This window comes from Rattus rattus, chromosome 3 (genome assembly GCF_011064425.1).
Source record: "Rattus rattus isolate New Zealand chromosome 3, Rrattus_CSIRO_v1, whole genome shotgun sequence".
NCBI classification, from domain to species: Eukaryota; Metazoa; Chordata; class Mammalia; order Rodentia; family Muridae; genus Rattus; species Rattus rattus.
This window is the reverse complement of record NC_046156.1, coordinates 72,399,649-72,422,014: the sequence shown is the minus strand read 5'-3', so window position 1 is coordinate 72,422,014 and position 22,366 is coordinate 72,399,649. Positions and strand designations below refer to the sequence as shown.

The 22,366-nt window shown below is 37.4% G+C and overlaps 1 protein-coding gene across 1 annotated transcript in view; it reads left to right on the top strand.

The window, feature by feature from the left end:
• The window catches only part of Pdgfc (platelet derived growth factor C), a 180,294-nt gene that overhangs the window by 78,376 nt on the left and 79,552 nt on the right, over positions 1-22,366 (top strand). Inside the window, exon 2 of the mRNA XM_032898198.1 lies at positions 12,379-12,574. Within this exon, the coding sequence (XP_032754089.1) occupies positions 12,379-12,574 (196 nt within the window). The remainder of the gene's footprint in view (positions 1-12,378; positions 12,575-22,366) is intronic.

Here is a 22,366-nt window from a genome sequence, read left to right as displayed (position 1 = left end):
GTCAAAACAAACTAAAAAATGAGCTAAGAAACACATATAACACATGTAACAGATGCTCACACACACACACACACATGAAAATCTATTAAACACACAAATCTGGTAACCATAATATATATCCAAAACACCTATTTCTAAAACTGCCGTTGAGTAAGTTTCATGTTGGCCATCTACTGCTTGAGATGACCTGAAGAAATGGTTGGTGTACCAAGTGAAACTAGTGAAGAAAACTAATTTGTCATTTGCATGTCCCTATCAATTGTAGATACTTCAGCTTAGACTGCTTAAAATATATATTGAAGATACAGCTCTTTCCAGACAGCATATTAAATACCTTTGATTATACATGCAGTTGATTATGAATATGTGAAGTGGAAGTGGTCAATTCTCCACAAACACTTGACTCACCCCTCATTTTCCTCTTTCTTTTCAAGGACTTGAGCCAGAGTATAGGTCCTAGAACATCATATGCAAGGACAGTGTCCTGACCTCAGAACTACAAAACCCAAATGACTACGATGCTATTTATCTTTTCCCATCTTTAAATGAAGAACTTATTTTTTTTCTTTATGGTGACAATGTTAATTTTAGAGAAGTTATTCTTTGCTTTTTTTTTGGCCAACAAAAGGTTAAAGTTTGTCTTCTGATCATTCAACTCTTTTTTTTTTCAGTCATCTCTGAAATTGGACACTTTTTAGGGAGTAATAAGTCCTAGAATAATCTTTACTTTCAGAAGTAGAGTTATTGTCGGGTGTACTGATTCAAGCATTAAGAAGACTCATTTGCATTTAGCAAATCAGTAACGACTGTTAATAATGTCTTCAGACCACAATTTTAATAGAGACAATCACACAGAGAATGTTACTTTGTTGTAGGTGTTTTAACCTACTCGAGTAAAATACTGTAACTATGAGATTGTTACCAAATTTGTGGGAAGAAAAAAATAAAGGAAAAAGTTTTACTCAATGAGATAAAAATGAACAGAATGCAAATAGCAAAATCTACATTCATTAGCAGCTTGAAATTAACAGCTAAGGTTACATTTATTTATGGACCTCCTTGTCTAGCTCAATGTAGTACATCTATTGAACACACTGTAAAGGGTGTCATCACTCTTCTCAGTACACTGACAGTACACTGTCCTGTCTCCAGTACAGTGGGTCATTGTCCCTTGTAGACATGATCCGTGACATGATCTCATGAAATAATGTGTTGTGATAGAAGGGGAGTTGATAGCCATTATACTAGAGTGACTTGCACTGAAGATTGATGCTGACTTTTGTGATTAAGATAACTATATCTATAAGTTCTCTGGAACCATTTTATATTTTATATCTGTGCATCTGACATGATACTGTCAGTGTTTTTTATTCTTTAAAAATGGACTTGCTTGTGTTCTGGAGGTATCTCAGCACGTAAGAGCATGTGCTCTCAGCAAGTCAGGACCCAAGGTCAAACGCCCGAGACTCATGTAAACATCATGCATACCTGCCCTATTATTGTGATAGACTCTGAGACTGGAGGATCACTGGTGGATAGTGGTCTTCACTTTAGCACGCATAAGTCCTCGTTTCAAAGGAATAAACCACAGACTATAGAGCAGTGTACCTTGCATTCTCCTATGGCCTCTTTATGCTTGCATTGATGAGTTTACCTACACACATCTGGATGTATATACCCCTCACAATTAAAACTAAAGTATAGAAAAACAAACACATTGCTTTAGACAAAAACTGTTATAGCCATTCACATTGGGACACGTTCCTAGTTTGATAGGAAAAATCTGCTTGATATATTTAACCTTTAAGGTCATTGTCCTGACTGGAAAATACTTTTTCAACTCAAAAACTCATAAGACCTATAAAGCACTATTAACTGTTTTCATTTGGGAAGTGTGATGAGGCAAATCTATAAAAATATACTTTTACCTTAATCATGGTATTTTTGAGTAAATTTGTATTTTTTTATTCAATTAGTTGTATAGTGCTGTTTTCCCATAACATGCTCTATTAAGATCATTTCGCAGATCGTGTCCACAAGTGACACTGGAACTTATGCTCTGCTTGGGACAATGAAGAGGAGGGATATCCTTTCCCAGTGGGTTCAGTGGGTCTGCATATTAAGTGAGAAAAGAACCAGTGAGCTCCTATCATTCCATTCCATAGGTGTTAAGTTCAATTAGGAATGTCTTTCAGGTAGCTTCCTTGTTATCATCCAGGGATACTTCCTTAGCTTTTGAAGAATCTGTTTTGTTTCTAGAAATCATTGCCAACAAGCCCAGGCTTTTATGTGTTTCCCTTTGAGTTTCATTTCAAGAATGCAGTACTTAAACAAAGCCATGGTCCCTTTTCCTGGGCTCCTCTTGTTATTTCAAAGATAATCTAATCTGCAACTGATAACATTTTGGTTTTACAAATTTCTCTGTGGTTAATTAAGAGAGGACATGTTGATTTGAAGCAAAATAATACAAAAACCTTAGTTTTTATCACTGAGAAACAAGTTTTCAATTCTAAGGCCACTATATCAGTAGGAAGAAGAGCCTAGTCTTGCCCAAAGTGAAGGATACGTTAAAATTTAGGGGGACTGAGAATCATGGCATTCGGACATTACTATGTGGTCCTTAAGCAAATTCAGTGTCTGGGACAGGATGGAGGTGGGGAAGAATAGTTTACAGGGTTATTAAAATGTTAATTGAATAATGTATAATAAACATCTGGCCAATAACATATTCAGAGTAAATATAGGTATAGTTGAGTAAGTGAGCAAGTTTTAAGAGAATAAAAATGTCTAGGTTATATAACTTACCAAATAATGCTCTTTCTTATATTTTTTTCTATGCCAGCCAAGACCCTGTCCTACAAAAATTAGTAATAATGTCCACAAATAAAAGTTCACTTGACTGACTCAGACATTTTTACAAACTTTGTGTTTTTCAATTATTCAATTTTTTTCAATACCCGAATCCAAAATTGAAAATTCTGAACCACCTAGATTAGGGTTTGAGGTCACCAAGACTCAATTTTACTATCTCCATCTACTGGCAGGGAGGAACTATACCCAGCATCTGGACTGGCATAGAAAAGAGGAGAAAGAACATTAAAAGGTAAGCCTACCATATGTTTTTATTTCCTCTGAACGTGTACACTTTCTGTCACATACTCTATTGTATGTTTCTGCATTGAACATTACTGTAATGAGCCACCACAAAATGAGAGAAGTTTAGGTATTTTAGTGTTTTTTCCTGCTCCTCGAAATTAGCAGATAAAGACACAAAGGCTTTACGTTCATCACAAGATTTTTTTTTAACGTCTGAGCACTTCTGAACTTCTATCTGATCATCCCTTTGAGCGCTGCCTTCTGGTCTTTATGTATAGTATATTCTCACTGCTGTGGACTCTCTGGCTTGCTAAAGAGAATTTTACCTGGAAATAATATGAAGTGTGAGGGTTTTGAGAAAATACAAACATGTTTGCTTCCGGGATTTACATTTTCACTCTGGTGGTTCTTACGATCTTTACCCAGCCTTTAATTATTAGTAGTTCCATTCCAAGACGGAACTAAATTAAGCTTCCTAGTTAATTAACAGGTCAGCCTTGGAGATATTTGTAAAGTATTGTTGTGTGTGTGTGTGTGTGTGTGTGTGAGAGAGAGAGAGAGAGAGAGAGAGAGAGAGAGAGAGAGAGAGAGAGAGAGAGAGAGATATTTCATATTTTGGTATCTTGTTACTCCGTTAGAAATTTTTTTTTTTTTGAAATTGTACTGGCTTGCTGTTAAAAAGATTACATCATTGTAGTGAAACTGGAGTATACAATATATCCTGCTAAAAATTTAGCTGCAATAAAATAAATAGTTGAGGATTTCTGTTGTTTATAGGTGATCTACATAAGACCCCATATTTACTTAAAATGTTAGAAATACTTGTTCTTAGACTTATGCCATGCACAGCTTTCTTTGCAAAGCTTTCTCTCAACTGGATATGTGACAGCCATCTGTGGAGATAATTGCTCCTACTCCATTTGATGCTACTAAATTAAGTATGATTCGGAGATTTTTTATATCCATTTTCTTCTCCTGTCTATCTGCCTCCGGATTAGCTTACCACCTTTTCATTAACTCCTGTCAGGGTTCCATTTCTTTAAGAGACAAAGATAAGTTTATAAGAAATATGAGTGGATTTTTTTCAACTTTAGGAATAGACTGCAAGCACAAGAATTTACAAGGAAGTGCTCTGTGCAAACAGGTCTGCAGAAATCCTGGGAGGTCATGAATGCAGCTGCTCCATTTGTTGACTGGGGATTAACCTAATACAAGCAACACTAATATCACCAAGAGAGATCTTGCATCTTCAAGCAGAATCTAACAGTGTCCAGCTTGACAGAAGTAACCACAAAGTCTTTCTGAGAGTAGAAGATACAGTTTTCAATAGTGATCAAGGCATGATCAATACGTAGACTATCAGAGGAAAACCTCCCTTCACAGATGGACATTCTGGTGGACTTGCTAAAGTCTTTGGGATAAAATTCTTCTGGACTGTAGTTTTTCTTTCCTCATTATTTTTGGACTCGTGTGTTTTGGTTTTTGATTCAACTTAAAAATTATTGTTGCAGATGTACCTGTTGCTGCGGAAACTAACAATAACTAGGGTCTAACTAGTTCTAGAATGAAGGGAACTTTTATATTAACTCATATTCGCTCTTCTCCCATTGTTCTTATAGGTCTTAAAACTTGTAAGCTGTGATTACATAACATGGTGTAATTGGGTACTTTATTGTTATTAAAATCTATGTCTTCAAATAGACTCAATTTCCCATTTAATTATATAATTTTCTTATTTACTTATGGTCTTAGTTTCTCTCAAAATCATCACATTTCCTGATCAAGGTGGACAGGCATGGCTGAGGTAGAGTAGGTGCAGAGGCAGTGGGATACGCAGTAGAATGGTTAGTGTTCATAAGCACATTCTATGTAAATTTGACCACAAAGGGCGGTCATGTCTCAGTGTACTATTTATATCATTTTCCTGGAATTTTTATGTATGATTACTGGTATTAGGAAAGTAAAGTCTCTGATGTTCAGCTATCAAGACTACTTGTAGAAGGGTGAATATTTTTTACTTATTTCCAAAACATAAAACCTGTAAGTGGGACATACTTGGATGAAGTGACTAAATCTACTTGCCTTTGATTCATGGTCATAAGAAAGCCATATGCTGCCAGACCAATAGATAGCTCAGTGGTTAGACCAATTGCTCCATAGGCAGGGGAACCTTTTATATTGCACAGCTTAACCAAAGAGAACTTAAATATTTCTAACTCCACAAACTAATTCATTGATTTTCTCGTTCTATGACTATGAATTGGATGATAATTATCTTATTGTTACTTTCATTGTTAAATCCTAAGCATTCTCCCATCAAAAGACCACAAAGGAATAAGTAACTTAATTTTAGAAATGCCTGCAAAACTTCAAATGGATGTTTAAAATTATATACAAGGCAGTAATATGTATTACTTTTACAAATTTTTTATTAAAATATTTCTCTAAAGTTAATCTATGCATTTATTTTGTCATAACATTATTTAGTATAATTTTTTGCTGAGTAATTTTCAGAGATACTACATTCTAAAAAAGTTATTTGAACTTTGTACACTGAAATTTTAATTAAATAAAAGGTTTGATTTGAAAATTTTTAAGATGAATGTTTATTATATATTTTGACTTTTTTCTAGTATTCTCTTCTACACTCTGGCCTTCTTTTTTTATTTTTCCTCTTTTTGGGTGTCTAAAACAAAGTTCAACCTAAAAGAATAAAACCAGCATAATCTAAACCTCTTTTTTTTCTGCCTCAGAGCTTGTTACTGGGCATATATACAGCTATAGTTATTGTCCACTTGTATGCAGTGTCTTTAATGTAAGGATGTGTGTATATGCTTGCTTCTCCATGCCTTTCCCTGTTAGATAAGATTATATCAACCTTGTCTTCCATAGTAACTCATAGGTTTACACCATTGAATCAGACTGGAGTTTATTTTATCATTACCTGAGAGTTAAAACACTATGTTTTCTAGAATTATTTAATTATTTGAAGTGAGATTTGAATCTAACTTCTTGAATTCTTTGTATATATTAGATATTATCCCTCTAATGGTTGTAGGATTGATAAAGACCTTTTCCCAATCTGTTGATTGCCGCTTTTCGTCCTAATGACAGTGTCCTTTGCCTTACAGAAGCTTTGCAATTTTATTAGGTCCCATTTGTTGATTATTAATCTTAGTGCATATGTCATTGGTGTTCTGTTTAGGAAATTTTCCCCTATACCTATGTGTTTGAGGCTCTTCTCCACTTTCTCTTCTATTAGTTTCACTGTATCTGCTTTTATGTGTAGGCCTTTGATCTACCTGTACTTTATAAGGAGAAAAGAATGGATCAATTGGCATTCTTCTATACGCTGACCTCCAGTTGAACCAGCACCATTTGTTGAAAATGCTGTCTTTTTTTCATTGGAGAGTTTTAGCTCCACTGTCAAAGATCAAGTGACCATAGATGTGTGGGTTCATTTCTGGGTCTTCAATTCTATTCCATTGATCTACCTGCTTATGTCTGTACAATACCATACAGTATTTATCAGGATTGCTTTGATGGTGATTCCCTGAGAAGTTCTTTTATCGTTGAGAATAGTTTTTACTCTCCAGTGTTTTTGCTTTTCCAAATGAATTTGCAAATTGCTCTTTCTAATTCTATGAAGAATTGAGTTGGAAGTTTGATGTGGATTGCATGGAATCCATAGATTGCTTTCAGCAATGTGGCCATTTTTACTATATTAATTCAGCCAATCCATGAGCATGGGGTATCTTTCCATCTTCTGAGATCTTCTTTGATTTCCTTCTTCAGAGACTTGAAGTTCTTGTCATATGCCCTTGGTCCTGTGAAGGCTGGGTTCCCCATTGTAGGGTAAAGCCAGGGCATTGAGACTGGAGTGAAAGGGTGGGAGTGGGAGCATCCTCTTCGAAGCAGTGGGAGGGGGAGGGGGTATGGGAGAGAGGGAAAAGGGGATAACATTTCAAATGTGAATACATAAAATATCCAAGAAAAATAAAATTTAAAAAATACTATGTTTTCAAAATTTTTCTATTTGACAAATTTCAATATGAGAATAATTCTCTAAATGTTACTTGCTTAGTCTTTTGTGACGTAAGTGGGGTATTTTCAAGAAGAAAAGAGACAATGTGACAATAATTGCATCAGTGTGGCCTTGAATCATTGGTATCCCGGACACACCCAAACAGATGGCCCTCCCAAGTTTTAGTTCATTTATAAAATGTTCAGTTCAACTGTCCTAAAAGTGAAGGTGATCTTCTCATACAATTGACTGGAGAAGTCAGAAGCAGATTGAGCTTATTGTATGTTTTCAACTTGGATTTGTCACTGTTATCCTGTACTCCTGCACATTGTTTTTTCGCTGTACTGGATTCCATTATGATAGGTGAAGAACCATAGCTTCAGGACCTCACTATTACTCTCAAATTGTCTCATTCCCAAATACCAAAATGACATCATTGAGTTCACTCTAAATGACCCAATAATGTGATATGGACAGTGAAAGAATTCAGTTATATTAGTAATTTTCTATAATGCTGGGCAGAACCAGAACAGCACCTATACCCTGCTTCTTCACAGTAATGGAAGGGGAAGGAAGGTTCTTTGTGTTTAATTTTCCTGTTCCTGGGTGCTTCCCAACGTTCCCATTTATTCCCACTGCAAGAGTCAGCCAAGAGCCTAGCATGTTTATTCTTATAATTTCTTTAGTTTCAAGAAAACTTTTAACTTCTCTAAATGATGGTGTCATAGCAATAACAAAATTTCTACTTTTCCTCATCAAACTCCTAAGCCATTGCCTAGAAATGATAGCTAAGGTTCTCCCAACTTGCTCTTGTGAAATGGGAAGTTTTATACATATGATTAAATTTGCATTGTGTCTCAACCAACGACCTCTTGAGTAACTTGACAACAAGTAACTTGACTATTGGCTAGATTTTCCTCAGGTTTTCTTTTTCCTTTTTCCTTTTTCTTTTTTTTGAATTAGAGTATTATGGATAGTGTGTCTCATTCACTTAAATGTAAATATGAAATTATTTTCTTTTTAAAAGCATATTAATTTTTAAATGGCACGTTATTATTTATAGTTAAGAAAGCATGCATCAAGTGGCTTTCTCAAATTACCAGAATTTTATTTTTTATTGATTCATATTACAGGGCTTAATGTGTTAAATTAGACAAAGTCAAAGAGATATTATAAGACTATATTGTGACATCCCTAGAGGGTGTAACATTAGTGAGCATATTTCATTTTTAAAAATAAGCAGTCACATTAAGAAAATGTCCAATCTCAATAATCAGTGCTCTCTGATCGAGATGCTCAGCTGGCACATTATAGATTATATAGACGAACTTCAACTAAGATATTAAATACAAATGATGGGAATCCAACTAAGGGTTAATATAGCATACATGTCAGAACTTAATGGTGCTGGATGAAGCATCTGTTTCCTTACTGTGAATAATCTTTGTAAAGTTAGGATTTGAGGGTGAGCAGTTTAAAGGCTGAAATAATCTATACTACTCCATTCTGCCACACTTCTTTATAATATCATGAGTCAGAGTTAGTGACAGCTATGAAGCACGGACAAGATTACATTTATAGATTTCCATAAAACTATCTGCCTCATGAAAGTAATAGTGTGGCAGAAAAGAAAAAAAAAGTCACCAGAATGTCTGTTATACTCTACATTTACAGAGCTAACGTAGCAGACAGTGTGAATCAGTGGGCACACTGTAGAAAGGTTATGCACACAGTGGGGTGGGTTTTGGTAGCAGAGTATTCCTTAGTAGTAATGCCTCACATAATGCCAAGATAGACTTACTGGTTTCCCTGTTAGGAGAACTGGCTCTGTTTAGTCTCTTATGTCTCAAAGTAGCTGAGTAGTTCTTTTGCTTGTTTACTCCTTTTCAAGGGGACAAAAGTGAGTCAGCTAGAGCAAGTCCAACAACCTTAATTGGGCATTTCTTAAGTAATATTATTATTAATTTTTTTTGGTGCACTAAACATAGCAATCCCTCTTTTACTCAGTGAGATGTCATTTGCTCTCCTGACTTGTAAACTGTGATAGATAGTACTAGCCTTGTTGATTGTCTCTGTCTTACTCTGCTATGGTGTTAAAGACACAGCAAATGGTAGATTTTGGTAAATCAATGTGAAAAAGAAATGAATGTTCCTAAGGAGTTTCTGTCAGCAACTGACCAATGCAAATGTGGATGCTTGGAGCCAATGGTCAGACTGAGCTCTGGGATCCCGAGGGGGAGCTGGCTGAAGGACTGGCGGAGTAGCAGAGGGAGATTGCAATGTCAACTGTCCGGACCACCCAGAGCTCCTAGGGACTAAACCACCAACCACGGAGTGTACAAGGAGGGAATTTATGACTCCAGATACATATGTAGCAGAGGATGGTCTTGTCTGACATCAGTGGGAGGGGATACCCTTAGTCCTGTGGAGGTTTGATTCCCCAGGATAGGGGGATGCCGGAGAGGTGGGGATGAGGTGTGTGTTGCTCATAGAGGCAAAAAGGAAGGAGGAAAGGGCAGAAATATGGTGGGAGTGATTTGGCTCTTGATGACAAGAAATAAAGTCTAACCATTTGTCATATTGAAAGAAAAAGAAAATAGGAAGTGGTAAAAACCAAAGCTAGAACCTATGGTTTGTGCCTCATGTATTATCTTATGCATTTATCCTTACACAGAATGCAAGACATCAAGTGTGCTTGTAGGGCTCTTCTACACAGAGAAGATGGATATGAAGTGTTTATTTTGCCATGAAGTTCAAGTTTGCCTTTGAAGAATCCAATAAGGGGGAAGTGGCATCATTCTGATTTTTCTATGAAACCTAATTTTTGTTCCTGGACTCCATGAATATACATGTACAAATATCCATCTTGCATGTCATAGGGTTTCCAGTATTTTTAAAATGAAACTTGTTAAATTAGCTTGTACAGAAACCATCTAGATGAAGATAAGGAAGAATAATAGGTCAAAAAGGAAATATGCAAATAAACATCAAAGACACCAGCAGACCAAAGCACAAGTGAGATTAGTGAATACATGAGCTTGTCAAAGGATTAGGAGGAGATGCTCTGATTCATAAAGAAATGTTTTCTGAACATTTAAAAATAACATGTACTTGGAATCAAGCACACTGCACATTTCTCAGACCCTTTGTGAAGTCTGCCAGGCGGTGGTCCGTGACACACGGCTGATAACCTTGATTCTGCCAGACAGACAGAGTTCATAGATGAAGCCAGATTCTATTTACCAAACTTTAAACACTACAGTTCTTTTTGCTAATATCATGGTAAGATATTAATTTATTAGATCTGTCAAGATAGCACACTCTTGTAATCCCAGCAGGCAGACATATCTGTGGGACAAACAGACAAGAATGATTGTCTCTTGTCTTGAGTTATGTATTATCAATAAACCGTTCAAATGTTATCTTTATCAATAATACATGTTGAAATGTTACATTTTTTTTGTTGATTTTATGATCTTCCTCCTCTATTAATCTCGGTCAAACATTGTAAATATGCTCTAAAAGAGCCAATAATATGTAATTTATGGACAATAAGGGATTTCTCTGATTTTAATATTAAACTGGTCAACAGATGTAGAGCTGAGCTGCTTCTGCATATACATAGCCAGTAGTTTTACAGTACTTACATTTTTAATTTCTATTCTTTCCTTTTTTCCCTGATATTGACTTGATTTAGTTAGTTTGGGGGTTTTGTTTGTTTTTTGCTTGCTTGCTTGGGTTTTATTTTTGAGTTAAAATGTCTCTGGAACTTGCTTTGTAGACCAGGCTGGCCTTACAATTAGAGAACTACCTGCCTCTGTCTCTGGAGTACTGGGATCAAAGGTATACAACACCCCTGCTGCTTGGCCTCCTTTTAGATCAATATGCTGTTCCCACCAGAATGTTTGGGCCAGATAATATGACATTAGCTATAATTGTGAATTCTAAAAACAAAACAAACCATGTAGCTTTCATGTAGCTTTTTTTCTTTTGCCTAAGACATACAAGATTTGATATTTCATGCACATTACAAGATTTCATTTTGGGTCATCAAAACTCTATAGGACCAAGGGCATCCCATCCCATTAATGTCAGACAAGGCTGTGCTGGAGGGATGGGGTGGGATAGGGTAGGTGGGGTATGGTGGGTGGGGTAAGACCCTCATAGAGGTAAAGGGGAGGGAGGAGAGGGAGGTTTTGGGATGGGGAGCTTGTGGAGGGGTAAACAGGAAGTGGGATATCATTTGAAATGTAAATGAATGGAATGATTAATTAAAGAAAAGATTTTATGTTGGTAGATGAGTCATTTGACTACAAGCATGTGTTTTCTTGGTAGTTTGGGTGCATTGGTCACTGGCTGTAAGCAAACTAAATGTTTATTAAAGTAGGCAGATTCTTTGTGTATGCTGCATGCTTGCTTTGTGCTTCTATTCCCAGCAAAGTGATATCTGTGGACAGATGGCTGTAAAACCCACAGGATTGTAGTGTAGAGCCTTCCTTTGACAGAGTGTACTTGCTGGTGTGGACACCCTCTCTCTTTTTTTTTTTCTCACTTCTTTTTTCTGTTTCTGATGATAGACTCTGAATGCTTGTGGTGTTGTCTGTTGTTGAGTTTCATCCATTCTGAGTTTCATTCGTTATCATTATCTCTTCTTATAATGTTTCATTTTAGCTTATTTAGTTTCACATTTCTTTTTTTCAAGTTATTTCATATTTTCTCATAAATAAAATTAATGTCAATTTTGAAATAAATTTATTCTAGGCAACCATGCTATCATTTTATTATTTAGGAAACGAGTCATGATTTGTATTTTTTAAACGGTACTGTACTGTTGGGCTTGATGCCTCAAATCTATTAACTCAAGACTAGGAAAATAGACCCAGGATAATCAGAAGTATGTCCCCCAACTCTATAGTGAGTGTGACAATAGCGTGGGCTACATTGGATCCTGCCTCAAAATAAAAATAACAATGATAGAAAATTATAGAATTATAACAAACTTGTTTAGAGACCAAAATGTTAGTAATATACCCTTCAGTAACTAGATTTTAAAAGATGAATTTTCTATTTTCTTTCCATTATAAAATACATAGCTTTAAAATATTTTGGATAGATTTTGAAAGGAGTTAATTGATTAATATCATAGGACACATGCTTGGCTTCAACACCTGAAGGGAAATGTAGGCACTTGTTTTGAAGCCTGTGATTTTGGAAACATCTGTTCTAACAGTATGTCTGTGCCTGTGTCTTTGATTTAGGAGTGCAAGATCCCCGGCATGAGAGAGTTGTCACTATATCTGGTAATGGGAGCATCCACAGCCCGAAGTTTCCTCATACCTACCCAAGAAATACGGTGCTGGTCTGGAGATTAGTGGCAGTAGATGAAAATGTGCGGATCCAGCTGACATTTGATGAGAGATTTGGGCTGGAAGACCCAGAGGACGATCTATGCAAGTGAGTGACACACACACACACACACACACACACACACACACACACACACACACACACACACACGTGACGTTCTGGCCAAGTGTAACACTATTGTTTTCACGTTGCTTCTGTGATGTGCATTTAAATGGAACCTTTTGCTGACCTAAGTTTCCAAACACGTTCAAGTTTTCTTTCACCTAGTGATTTAAAAATAAAATTGCAAGACTCATACATACAAAAACTCAGTGATCGCTTTCTATCTACCTCTATCTACACAATTCAACAAAACTTTGTCTAAGTGTGTCTGAGTGTTTCTGCACATAATATGGAAGAGATAAAGGACAATAGCTATACCAGATAACATGAATGACTGTTGACATTTGTCTTATAGTCGAGCTTCTTGAAAGTCAAGTCAAGGAAATAGAAACAGTATTTAAAGAGAGCTGGGAAGGTGGCTCAGTGGGAAAGCTGCCATGCTACATGAGGACCTGATTGCAGATCTCTAACAGCTGTGCAGCTGCAGACTAATCTCAAACTGGGTGCACTCGGGCCAGTCTATGTATGTGAAGCAGTCAGGTCTAACTGAAGATTAAGGTAGACAAGCGACTGTGCAGGAGACTCGGTATCAAATTTTAGCCTCCACAGACATGCACACACAGGTTCACTCACAAGTCAATCATATTCATATTCATATATATATTAATTATATAATATCACACACACATATACATATTATATAATATATCACACACACACACACACACGCACGCACACACACACACACACACACACACACACACATGCAAGCACACAGAAGTTCACAAGCCAAAACTGCACCTACAGGTTTACATCATTTAACCGATACGTTGATACCTAATTACGCTTATGCAGAACTAAGAAGCCCGAGCCTCATTAGGAGGGAGGCATACCCTCTGGCGAGCAGAATCTGACATTCAGGATAAGAATGCAAGGTAGGGTTGTACCATGGTTCCCTACAGCATTCAAGATCCGGTTAGCTCGTGTATTTCAGTCACACAGAAGATCTACTGTAATTTGGATAAATGTTACCCTTTCAATACCCTGTGGATATTGTTGTCAAGGTTCGGTGGTCTTAAGAATTTTCACTTCAGTGCCATTTGTACAATACGAAAATATTTGATTTGATGGTCTCTGCTGAATTCTTTGTGTCTTCTTTGGTATGCAAGTTAAAAGAGAATTTTCTTTCTTGTCATTCATAACAGATACATATTTCAGGGCACAGGAAATATTTTTAGCTTTAGCATTTGCATTTTTTCACCACATTTTTTCTCTCTGTGCCTGAGGTTTGCATTGTGCTTTCCCTTCTGTGTATAATGCCAAGCAGCAGAAATGGGCTATCCAGAGATGACTGGGGTTGAGCCCTGTATTATATTTAGTAATGGAAATCATCAGGTACCTGGAAGCTGACGCCCATTGCGTACTTCAGCACAACTTAAAACACACATTTCCTGGTTCCTATTTAAATAATTTTGCTGTAAATAAGAATTCCAAATTTTGTGAAACACTTGAAGAGTCTGGGGTTTACTCGTGTGAGTAGAAAACAACTAATTTAGATCAGTTGAAGGAGGCACTGTGTATTACTGACCTCTGTATTACTGACGGACATATTATAGAAGAGGGCATACTTTTATTTTAGTTAATGATCAGAAGATAACTATCACCTTGCCTTCCACAAGCAGAGCATGATATGGTTTTATCTGGCATAGAGCTCGACTTTAAGAAACAACCCTTCCGGGGTTGGGGATTTAGCTCAGTGGTAGAGCACTTGCCTAGCATGCGCAAGGCCCTGAGTTCAGTCCCAAGCTCCGAAAAAAAAAAAAAGAAGAAAAAAAAAAAAAAAAAAAAGAAACAACCCTTCCTATGGTGTTGATGTCCCTCTGTGATTGTACTGTCTTGTTCCTATAGGTGCTGTATCCCTGAATGACAGCCCTTGCCCATAGCCAGTCTTTCCTGTTTGCTGTACTTAAGTGAATCTTTGGGATAGCTGGTGTTCTTCTACACCACTGAAAGTAGTCTGACCTCAGAATGGTCAGAAAGTGGACCTAGCATATGACATCCTCAATTTGACTAAGGAGAATTAAAATGTTTATAACTGTCCATTTTAAACATTTATCACCTATAAACACAGATTTCCATTTCATATTATTCTTACAGAATTTTTCTTTCCCTTCCTTCAAGTTTTGATAATACGACAAGTATGAATTAGTACGTGCTCAGCAACTTGACATCTTTTTTCTGATGAATTTCAATTCTGGTGAAATTGAGTTATTTTCATATTTAGTAATTGCCACTCTTGCTTCCTGTTTTTGAAATGCCTACACATGCCTCCGGTCTAATTTTCCTTTGTTTGTTCAGCTATTCAAATCTTGCCTCTCATATTTAAGCCTTGCTGGCATGTGTTTCTGTGATTGTGCAGGTTTTCACCAGGGCATGTAATAGCATGCAGTCTCCACTGTCTAAAGAATCATTCTCACCAGGGATACGCAAAGCCAGACAGCTTATGTAGTAAACTTGTGCTGAGGATCTCCTGTACTGGACTGCTTGATTCTTTTGGCCACCAGTATCTGTTTACTGTATGACTTTGATTTAATTACATTTCTATAGTAGACACTTCTGTTAGAGGTATATTGCTTTGCCTTCTCCTTTGGGACCATCTTGGTTGTCTTTTAAAAATTACATTACTTGAGTGTATTCTTCAGGGTTTTCTAGGATAACAGAACTTATAGAATAAATAGATTGATGATAGACAAACAGGAAGATGATAGAGAGACAGAAGATGTTAGATAGATAGGTGAATGGATAGATAGATCGATAGGTAGGTAGATAGAGATAGATAGATAGATAGATAGATAGATAGATAGATAGATAGATAGATAGATAGATAGATGATAGACACTTAATAGAGAGGGAGTTATCAAAATGATTTACAGGTTGTGGTTGAACTGGTACATCAATGACTGTCAACCAACAGAAAGTTAAAGAATAAAGTAGTTGTTTGGTCCATCATTCTGGATCTCTTAGCTGGCATAGACTATTTGCCAGTAAAGGATAGACTTGTCAGCAGGAGTGATGAGAGGTAGGCAAGGAAAACAAGCTTCCTTGCTACCTGAAGATGTGGTCCAGATTAAACGTGTATCTTCCCACTTCAAAAGATCCAGATTAAAAATGGCTCCTCCCACTTTAAGTGATTTAATTAAGAGAAACAAAATCCATCACCTGTGGACCCAGCCCATTAGGTTTTAGTTAATTGCAGGTGTAGTCAGGTGACAAGGAAGAAGAACTATCACATAGGCATTGGGTCCAGCAGCTCTCACAATCTAAGCACTTCCTCTACCCCTGAGCTGAGCTCCTTTTATTTGGAGACAGAATCAGGGATAGTTACCCAGACTGCCACAAAGCACTGTAGCTCTATCAAGACTTGACCGTCTTGCCTCAGACTCTTCAGTACATGTATTTACAGGCTTATGGAGCCTGCTTTGTCTCCTTTAATATGTCTTTTGGTAATAGTGTGTGAAGTTTCCTTTCAAACTATTAACATACTTAGCTCATTTACGGAAAATCTCTAGAAATCTTTGGCTAACACTGACATTGTAATCATGGAGACTCATGACTTCAGGAACACCATGCTTCCGTTTGTATTGGGATCCTCTTTTATGTCTATAAATGTTAAAACTTTTCTTCATAAAAGTGTTATGTGCACATATATGTACACACATGTATGTGTGTGCAAGTATGTAATTTAGATTTATTTCTAGATTCCTTTTTGTTTCATTTTTTAAAGTTTTGGATAGATATTTTTCTACTGCTATGTGACTCAGGCTGTCCTCAAAATCGTGGTCCTCTGCCAACCTCAGCCTCCTAGCTATGGTGATTAATCATGTATTCCCATTTTATTTTAATATTTTCTATAGATTGTGTTTCCTTTACAACACTCAACCTCATAATTATGTTGAGGTTACATAGCAATGTAATCATTTTTGTATTAGTCTATTATCTGGCTAATTTCTTATTCTCTCATTTAATACTTGTTCTAGGGATTAATTTGTGAATATACAAAATGCCATACATTTTTAAGGAATTTTTTTCTTTTTTTATACTTACATTATTTTTTTCAGTTTCATTATCTTTTTCTTGCATATGCTACTAAACATCTCAGTCTTCTTATTTTAAAGAGCTTGCTTTTAAAATGGTATAAAGTTTGGAATATATTCAAGTTTGAAGAATGTTACAAATACAATATAAAAAAATGAGCCTGTACTAGTAGCCTAGGTTTCTCCAGTGTTAAGGTCTCAGAAAACCCACGGACAACTTGCGTACCTAGAAACCGTATATCATCTCAATGCTAAAGAGAAGTGCAAAAGTAATTAGGTGTGTGATTTTTCGCCTTCCAGGACATGGGCTCTGTATTTAGTGGTACTGTCTCAAAGCTTCCTGCAAATCTACTGTTCTTATGTCCTTGCATGTCATAGGTTAGGTTTTCAGAAGAAAGGTGTCCAGGCTAAAGTTTTGCTAAGTTCCATCATGATTACACTGGGGCTTGGGGTCTTGAGAGGAATTATAAAGTTTATACGTGCTTGCCATACCAAGAGGGCAGTGTTATCCATGTTGCTTATTATTGTCTTATCAGAGGTTCCACTGGATCATATAAGTTTTCAACTTGGATTCTTCTCTAGTAAAATAATGTATTTAATTTCATGTCCTGCTATTTGGAGTTATGTAAGCAAGTCCTCTCTGTTCTTAAGAAATGAGCAAAGATTGCTTCCTGGAGGAAGGTGTGTGTGTTTGTGTGTGTGTGTGTGTGTGTGTGTGTGTGTGTGTGTGTTTACATGTGCCTATGCATCCATACATTTATATACTGAGTGTATGTATACAAGCATATCTATTTGGTTGTATAAGACCTTAAATCTTTAGTAAAGATTTTCCTTCCTTATATCTGTTAAAATTATATTAATTAAGTTCAGAAATATGGCATTATCTATTTTCATTGATGTTTTATTTTTACTTCAAAATATATAATTCCTAATAAACTATTATTTGCCTTCATTCTTTTTGTCTTTCTATGTGTATGCATGTAATAGTTTGTGTCTATGTGCACACAATTACCATAGAATTTATTCTAGGTCACTAGTATTTTTATGATTATTTAATTCTATTCTATTTTTATGTTTTTTCAATTTCCTCACTTGCATTATTTATGCTGTTTTTCATTCAATTTTCTTTTCTTTTAATTGAAATAGTGTGTACCAATATATTTTTAATTACTATCCTTAAAATACATTTTAATTAAACAATATATAAAGGTAAATGTCTTAGTCAGGGTTTTTATTCCTACACAAACATCATGGCCAAGTAGCAAGTTGGGCAGGGAAGAGTTTTTCAGCTTACACTTCCACATTTCTGTTCATCACCAAAGGAAGTCAGGACTGGAACTCAAGCAGGACAGGAAGCAAGAGTTGATGCTGAGGCCATGGAGGGATGTTACTTTCTGGTTTGCATCTCTGGCTTACTCAGCTTACATTCTTATAGAACCCAGGACTACCAGCCCAGGGATGACACCACCCACAATGTGCTGTGTCCTCCCACATTGATCACTAATTGAGAAAATACCTTATAGTTGGATCTCATGGAGGCATTTCCTCAAGGGAGGTTCCTTTCTCTGTGATAACTCCACCTGTGTCAAGTTGACACACAAAACCAGCCAGAACAATAAGGAATTTTCCTTCCTTCTACAATGCAAAGCATTCTTCTGGAATAACCATGTCCTTTATATGAGGATTGTGTCCAACGTCCCTTGAGAGTCAATAAGGCGGCAGGAAGATCCATGATTGTCTACAGTAAAGTTTTTTGGGAACTTGTTGGTTCCTGACTGCAGAACAGCAGGTGAATCTCTATGACTTGGGGGTAGAAAGAAGGTCATATGTAGTGGTTAGAGCAAAAGCTGCCTTAGTTGGAATATGCCTAGCTTATCTGAAGCTCACATCAAAGGCTGCAGGCAAATTCTTGGGAGTCCATGGTGCTATAGTCGTGCTGCAATATTGCATGCTGTGCTCTGAGGTCTTGTTTAATTACAGATGCCAGGGAATTGCCCCAACAATCTACAAAGGTTACACAGCAGTAGGCAGTCATGGCTCTCATGATTTTAGATGGCTGGTCATGTCGAAATGAGTGCCTATGATGACAATAGAGTAGTTTTGCCTTCTTGCTCTCAGGTGTCACTTAACTGTTTCTGACAAAGTACAGCTGACTTGTTTAATGTGGTGATTGAGAAGGCCATTTGACAGCTTTGCGAGAGCTTAGGAGGAAGTTGTGCAAAACCAGGTTGTATGCACTTGAATTAGGTTTCAAATGGTTCTTTCCTTGTGGGGATATGGATGTGGGAACTGGATTTTTCCTGTCTTCTGTTGCTGTGGTAACATACCCTGCCAGAACAACTTGAAGAAGAAAGGGTTTGTTTGGCTTTCAACTTCAGGTTCCAGCCCATCATTTTCAGTAAGCCAGGATAGGGACTTCAAACATGTCATTTCCCTAGTGAAATGCAGAGAGAGAATAAACACTGGCCTATTAGTGTCCTGCTCACTGTACACTTACACACTCCAGCATTCTGTGCCCTGATTATGGTTGTAAATACAGCAGGCTAGGTTTTCTCACATCAGTTAAAGTTTACTAATGAAGACCTGTTTCTAAGGGACATGAACACAGGCTCAGCCCTACCGACAGTTCCTCACTGATACTCTTCTTTCTAGATCATGTCAAGTGGACAATTAAAACTCACCATTGTAGTTATGTAAGGACCATGGTGCAGCATTGAATTAGTGACATATCAGGACGGCGGTGAGTGTTTGTAAATGTCCACTACTGTAGCTTTACAGGAAAAAAAATTAGTCAAGTTCCTAGGATCAACAGTAACATTGACTGGGTACAAGGAGAGTCTCTGGGTTCCATGGGAGGCAGCACTGTGGTACTAGTGTGATGATGTATACAGTGAGTAGGACTGGAGTAGTGGCTTCACTCAGTATGATATGTAGAGTGGTGTAGGATTGGGGAGGATCATGCAGAAGAGGTTTTGTGTGTGTGTGTGTGTGTGTGTGTGTGTGTGTGTGTGTGTGTGTGTGTGTAGTATGTATGTATGTATGTAAGTATGTATGTATGTATGTATATAAGTTAATTAACTCATTTACAATCCTAAAAGTTGTTTCCTTCTGGTCCCTCTCCCAGAATCCCTTCCCAGTCCCCCTTCCCTTCTCTCTGATAGAGTAAGGCCTCCCTTGATTATCCTCCTCTCCTCACAAATCAAGTGTAGGGTGAGGGGCATCCTCTCCCACTGAAGTCTGATAAAGCAGCCCTGTTGGGGAACTGACTCCACAGTCAGGCAACAGCCTTAGGGACAACTCCTCCTCCCTGCCAACAGTTGTTGGTTGACCCACATGCAACCTGAGCTGCAGGTCTGCTGTATATTTTCTGGGACCTTGACCCAGCCTGTGTATGCTTTTTGGTTGGTGGCTCAGTCTCTGAGAGCTCCCTGGGGTCCAGATTAATTGGCTGTGTTCGTCCTTCTAGCCCCTCCAGTGACTTCAGTTCTTCCCTCAACTGTTCTATAAGAGTCCCCAACCTCCTCCAATATTTGGCTGTGATATCTGTGTGTGTTTCAGTCAGCTGCCTCATAGAGCCTCTCAGAGGACAGTTATGCTAGTCTCCTGTCTGGAGGTATTTGATATTACCGAGATGTGATGGAATTGCTTGGAGAAGATTTTAATGAAGTTTTTTTTAACATTTCTTTTTTTCTTTTCTGGTGTAAATCATCTTCTCATTGTCATAAATATCTGAAAGCAAGATGATAAGAGACAGCATCTGAAAAAGGATTTCTTATGCATCAATCTGGTTGAAAATATTTCCTATTGACTGCACATGGCTTTGTAAAATAGGAATACTTGAACCAACCCGTGATGAAGGCTGTAAGGAGAAGTTAATGGAATCTGGAAATAAATTTGATAAATTAAACTGAGATTGTTTTTAATATTTAGAATTTAAGAAGATCAAAAATTTATAACCCAAATTGGACATTGAATTACCTGAGGACCCAGCTACACCTCTCTTGCGCACATACCCAAAAGATGCCCCAACATATAACAAAGACACATGTTCCACTATGTTCATTGCAGCCTTATTTATAATAGCTAGAATCCAGAAAGAACCCAGATGCCCTTCAACAGAGAAAATGTGGTATATCTACACAATGAAATACTACTCAGCTATCAAAAACAATGACTTTATGAAATTCATAGGCAAATGGATGGAACTGGAAAATATCATCCTGAATGAGGTAACCCAATTACAGAAAAACACACATGGTATGCACTCATTGATAAGTGGCTATTAGCCCAAATGCTCGAATTACCCTAGATGCACAGAACACATGAAACTCAAGAAGGATGACCAAAATGTGAATGCTTCACACCTTCTTTAAAAGGGGAACAAGAATACCCTTGGAAGGGAATAGGGAGGCAAAATTTCGAACAGAGGCTGAAGGAACGCCCATTCAGAGCCTGCCCCACATGTGGCCCATACATATACAGTCACCAAACTAGATAAGATGGATGAAGCAAAGAAGTGCAGGCTGACAGGAACAGGATGTAGATTTCTCCTGAGAAACACAGCCAGAATACAGCAAATACATAGGCGAATGCCAGTAGCAATCCACTGAACTGAGAACGGGACCCCCATTGAAAGATTCAGAGAAAGGACTGGCAGAGCTTGAAGGGGCTTGAGACCCCACATGAACAACAATGCCAAGCAACCAGAGCTCCCAGGGACTAAGCCACTACCCAAAGACTATACATGGACTGACCCTGGGCTCCAACTGCATAAGTAGCAATGAATAGCCTAGTAAGAGCACCTGCCAAGGCTGGACCCCCTGTGAACGGGATTCTTGGGGGGAGGGTGGTAATGCGGGGGATGGGGAGGGGAACACCCATAGAGAAGGTGCCATAACAGTCATACATTGGGCTCCCTCTGACTTTTTTGCCTGCTACTGAATCCCATTATTCTACCTGGTTGGGCCTCAGTGAAAGAGGAGGTGCCTAGCACTGCTGGGACTAGGTGGCTCAGGGTGTAGTGGTACTAAAAGGAGGCTCTCCCTCCTTTGAGAATTAGGGGTGCTGTAATGAGGGGACTGATTTGTAAAAGTCAAAATGGAAGGCGAGGATGGAAATAGGGCTGCTATCAGAAGGTAAAGTAAAACAAAAATCAAAAATCAATCACTGAAATAAAGTATATATTAATCCTTGGAAAAAATTTATAACCCTTCAAAATAATCCATTTCCCTTAGACATTTGCTTGTCTTCCTCCTGTTTATAGTAGAATTCATGTGGCCTTCTTATTTACTCATTTATTTATTCCCACATTCAACAAATATTTATTGAGCACTGCGTTGGGTAATATGATGACAGCAGTGAGAAGGAGATGACCGTGCCCTCACATAGACCACAGTCTGGATAAAGACCAGGAAACAGACAAGATAAAATGCTACCCACCCCAGTGCATAGACAGAACAGTTTTTACTTTAATGGGTTGAGTTTATATTGCTTCTCTGTCCGTTTTCTAAATCATACCATAATTGTTTATTTGTACTAAAAACTAAATAAATATCATTTATACATAAAGTGGTTAGACTAAACTCGCCATTCAGACCTCAAATTTCAAATATCCATTTCCTGTGTATCACCCTGACTTCTTCATTTGAGAGTACCGTAGATTTCCTATATCAGCAAACCATGA